This window comes from Hyaena hyaena, unplaced genomic scaffold (genome assembly GCF_003009895.1).
Source record: "Hyaena hyaena isolate Hyena2069 unplaced genomic scaffold, ASM300989v1 scaffold_60, whole genome shotgun sequence".
In the NCBI taxonomy this organism is placed as follows: domain Eukaryota; kingdom Metazoa; phylum Chordata; class Mammalia; order Carnivora; family Hyaenidae; genus Hyaena; species Hyaena hyaena.
The window spans coordinates 3,800,658-3,805,413 of record NW_024080692.1 but is presented as its reverse complement, the minus strand read 5'-3'; the positions used below and the strand labels follow the sequence as shown (position 1 = coordinate 3,805,413).

At 44.0% G+C, this 4,756-nt stretch overlaps 1 protein-coding gene across 1 annotated transcript; it reads right to left on the bottom strand.

Annotated features, from left to right (window-relative positions):
* Positions 1–1,092: 1,092 nt before the first annotated feature.
* On the bottom strand, positions 1,093–4,069 carry RNF182 (ring finger protein 182). The gene has a single exon (XM_039231827.1). The coding sequence runs from the start codon at positions 4,046–4,048 to the stop codon at positions 3,305–3,307; it is 744 nt and encodes a 247-aa protein (XP_039087758.1). The 5' UTR covers positions 4,049–4,069; the 3' UTR covers positions 1,093–3,304.
* Between the last annotated feature and the right edge of the window lie 687 nt (positions 4,070–4,756).

Below are 4,756 nucleotides of genomic sequence, written 5' to 3'. Positions count from 1 at the left end.
GTCATGATCTCACAGTTCGTGGGTTTGAGCCCCACGTCGGGCTCTGTGCTGACAGCTCAGAGCCTGGAGCCTGCTTCAGATTCTGCGTCTCCCTCCCTCTCTGCTCCTCCCTTACTTGTACTCTGTCTCTCTCTCTCTCAAAAATAAACATTAAAATTTTTTTAAAAAAAGAACTAAAGCAAGTATTTTTTTTCTTTTCCGAGAAGAGTGGGGAGAAAAAGAACAAGCCTCAAAAAAAATGCAGAAACAGGGAGGACTGTAGCGTGCTCCAATGACACTCAGGTTAACGCCTTCCCACATCTTCTATACTCCGGGACTCGAAGACATGGCACCAATACTGCGGTATCAGTTTATCTATCAGTACGGGATTCCTTTGGCTTCTGAGTCGACCTGGATGGCGTATCAGGATTGCTGTCTTCAAAGTCAGGGTGTCCATTTAAAACCAGGCAAATACTCATCACTTGTGGGCCTCTGGGCAGGTAAGCCTGGCTCGCTTAAGTTATGACTAGCACAGGTAATGCATTTCCTTAACCGGAATCCTTATTTGTGCAAAAATTTCAGAAGTGAAGGGAACCATCGTTGTTGATTAACATGTGGTGCCAACTCACTAACTAACGTAAACACAGAACCATTATGTATCCCCACGTGATTTCCACTTTGCCTAATGAAGGCCATAGCTAAAGATCAGGTCATTCTAAAACTCTGTCCAGATCACAGAAGGCTAGCTATTCCCCCACAAAAATGGACATTGTTCTGCTGACCAGCGATTCTGGAAAATTAATCCACCACATTAAAACCAAAAAAAATTATTTATCAAGAAAAAGATAATGATTTTGTTTCAGCTTCCTGAATTTCCTTCCCTGATTTGTTTTTGATTTTGGGTTTGGTCCATTTTCTTTTAACTAGAAGGCTTTTTAGAGGTGGGACAGGTTAGATCAGCTTTGTGGGAAAGTTCTGCAATCTTTACACGTAGGATGAAGGCACTAGCTTCATCCATGTTTCCGAAAGCTCAGGTTTGCAAAGATTAACATTACCAGAAGTCCAAAGTAATAACTGAGTCTCAACCATGAGTCAGAGAAATCACACTTCTGGTGTGGAGACATTAACAATTTAATGGACAAACAAAATATTATCACAGTGGATAAAACATTGAAGCATTGTCCTATTTTCATTCAACACCATGAAGAGATTTTGCTGTCTTACATTTAAAACTCTTTAGAACCAAATGCAGTTACCAGCAACTAAAAAGAAGACTATCACAATATACAAAGAAACACAAATTTAGCACTGCAGACATTATACAAATAAGCAAAATACAAAGTACACACATCCAGAGCTTTCTAGAAATCTCGTCATTATTACTCACCAATTTATTTGATGGTACATTTCAGACAGAATGAACATTTTTTTTACAAAAAGAACCTTACAAATATATAAATCCGAACCACAAAACACCTCCTAAACATTAGATTTACTCTAAGTAAAAATGGGTTTTCAGAAACTGCATTCACTATGCTATCTAAACTAGGTTTTATGAAATTATAAATGTATTGAGCTACAACTTGGGGCTCCAATTCATTGGGCCACACACCTCTCGTATGCTTTCCACGCATACTCACCTTGGGTGTACATATTCTCAAAGTCAATAGTTATATGATTAAAATCGAACTACTATTCTGAAAATAAGCATCAACTCTTCCCGGATTAGGAGATGTGGAGTGACCCACTGTAACTGTCACACAACGCATGTTTCATCAGCAACAATTTGAAATAGTCTTAGTAATGCCCTTTTCTAAGAGTAATAAATATTTTAATGTTAATCATCAGTAACGGGTTTTAGGAGCTGAAGAGTTTTGTTTTGTTTAGTTTTTTTTAAACATTTGGCCTAGTTTCTGTGGACATTCTATTTCCTCACACCTAAAATCTGCTAAACAATTTTTTCTCATAAATATATACATTCAACTTCCCCTACATCACATGAATGCAAGTCACACAGCTTATGCCTTTGTTTGAAATAAATCATGTAAGAACATGAATCCGTTCTAAAATGGACTAGCGACAAGAACAGCAGTACGTCAAGTGATGCTCTGTCATTTCCTTCTTAATTCCTGGGAGGGTCCTCGCGAGCTTTGCACTGGCTCTGCGCGTTTCTGGCCCGTCTCTTTGCCTGGCCTACTGCACATGAGCCTAAACCACCATGTTTGGGTCACGATTCAGTACAGTACAGCAACATACGTCAGTCCTCGGCACCTCAAACCGTGAGCTAGAGCATCTCAACAATTGTTTCTGGGCTTCCACTGTCACAATCTACCCCAAACTGTTAGAGGATCAAGTTCCAGAATCCACACTGGAATGTGAAATACAATGGGGAAAAGTGGAACCTCATTCTGGGTGTGGGGTAGGGCTCATTGAACAAGACGGTAGACAAGACAAAACTCAACTAAAATGTTTTAGGGAAAGACCCCACCGAAGGTTTCCCTGAACAATAAGTGGGCTGTGAGAACTTCCGAGAAGACTGAGGTGAGAGGAAAATAAATGTGGAGGAAAGGGCATGTCTCAAAGACAAGCCGCCATGTTCTGTCATGAAGTGTGCTGCGATGCAGAGTCCACGGTGGGTTTAGTTTCTCTTCAGTAATGTGGCAAAACAGGTAATTAATTGAAACCACACAAGAGCACGAGGCCCATTTCCTCTTGGCAAAGAGGAATTTCCTCCTCTGTGCGGAGGGAACGAGCCCCTCCCTGGGGCAGCAGACCACAGGTAGTGGCGTTAACTTCAGAGAGGAAACGCCTGAGGAGGATTCTGGGAAGTGTTGACAACCAGGTGTGGGAGGGCGTGGGGGGAGCAGAGGGTGTCACACTTTTAAGTGGCTGTGTCTTGGAACGGCCTTCCTCGTGTCTACCCTCCACCCCAGACTATCGAGGATTACAAGAGAAATCCGTTCATCTCTAAACGTCCACAAAGACCGTACTACAGCCCAACACCTCGCCCCTGGGCCCTGTCTAGCCTGGCTGGGGGACGTCTTGCCCTTTCTGTGGGAGGACTCCAAAGAAGCGCTCTAGGAAGGCTTAACTCATACATTTCTGTGTCTCTGCCGACAGCTAAGTAGAAACGAACACATTTATGTCCGTCATACAGAAAAACCAATGGAATCCAAATTTTGATGGAAAAGAGACCACAAACATTGGGCCAATGGCTTTGTTAACGTCACAGACACTCTTCACAGAGAATATAAAATAATTAAATGATAAATTACCCAACTTGAAAGATGGCAATGTGTGTCAGATTTCTTAGTTTGCATACGGGTTAAGAAGAAGATGCCATACAGTCTAGAAACTCGTGACAAACGCACTGGCAAAAACCGTACACCATGAGAATAACGAGGCTCGAAGGGACGAGGCTGACAAAGACGACCCCAAGGGTGACTTTCTTAGACACGAGTAAGTAGATCCCAAGGGGTAAGGAGCTGAAGTAGAGCAAGCCTAGCAGCCAAACCAGCACCCGGATGGATGTCTGAAACAGCAGGGATGTACAGTTCCACACGGTCCAGTTGTGGGACACAGTGGTGACAGAGTCAAAACTTGCAGGCCGGTAAAACTCTACCACAGGAGTGGAGCTCAGGGATGGGGAGCTCTCTCTCTGTACCTCCATGATGGTTATGACCAGGCAGTTGGAGGAAGTGTGAGAAGGGCTGACGAGAGACGCCAGCCGCTTCGGGGTCAGCAGCAGCTCAGTAGGGTTTTCTGGGAGGCACTTCTTGCCTTTGCCTCCGCAAGTCAAGTTCACCAGGATGTTGTTGTCATCTGGCAGGCTACTGACTTCATCGTCGGGCAGGCAGGTCTCAAACCTGCAGAAAGGACAGACAATGACGCCTTGGGGGGAGTCCCCAAAGTCTATGATCTTGTAGAGGCATTTGGCACAGACCCTGTGACAGCACTCCAGCACTTTGGGTTTCCTCTGCTTCAGATTGTACCGATTGTAGCAGATCTTACACTCGAGCTCGTCAGGGACCTGAGACTCTGCCCCACCGTCTGGCGGCTGGCCGGCCATCTTGAATCGTGCAGACGGTCTTTGGCCAGAGGTGCCTCGCTGAAGGGCGACTTCGATGAAGGTGTCCCTCTGAGTATCACATCATCCAAATCAGGCAGTGGTGCAAAAGGGCATGAAAAGGAGGGACAGAAACCCAAAAGTTTCCAGGCATTTTCAGCTTCTACGTTCACTGTGTCTCAAACACATATTTAAAAAGGCCACAGGAAGGGTCTGCAAAGGAAAAAAGAGATTCTAATATAGTGAACAGTTTTCACTGAAAAGTGTCTTATGGAATTTTCTGAGCTCCAGTGGCTAGAAGCCATAGATTTAAAGGTCAGAGCCCCTTGTCTCTTCCCACATTTCTGCCCCAGGTCAGGAAACTGTTATCTCCAGGCTTAGCTCTCTCTCTGTCCACACATGTGATAGTAAAGAAGGAATCCAGATTCCTACTGGTTTAAGTACATTCTAGAGCACCGCGATTTGGACTAGATACAGAGAGTTTCTCTCTGAAACTCGTAACATTTTTGGCCCCTTTGAAAGCAACATGGGACATGTATCAGAAACAGATACATTTGCAATCAAATTCCATTCAGTTTAGACCGATCAATTCAGGGTATCAATAGGGTAAATGCCAGTCCTTTAAATACCCCCAGCAGTGCTTAGGAATACACACAAAAGGAGGTAAGCCTTAAGGATAAATTTACTCTGGGAAGAACAGGCAGGTGACAA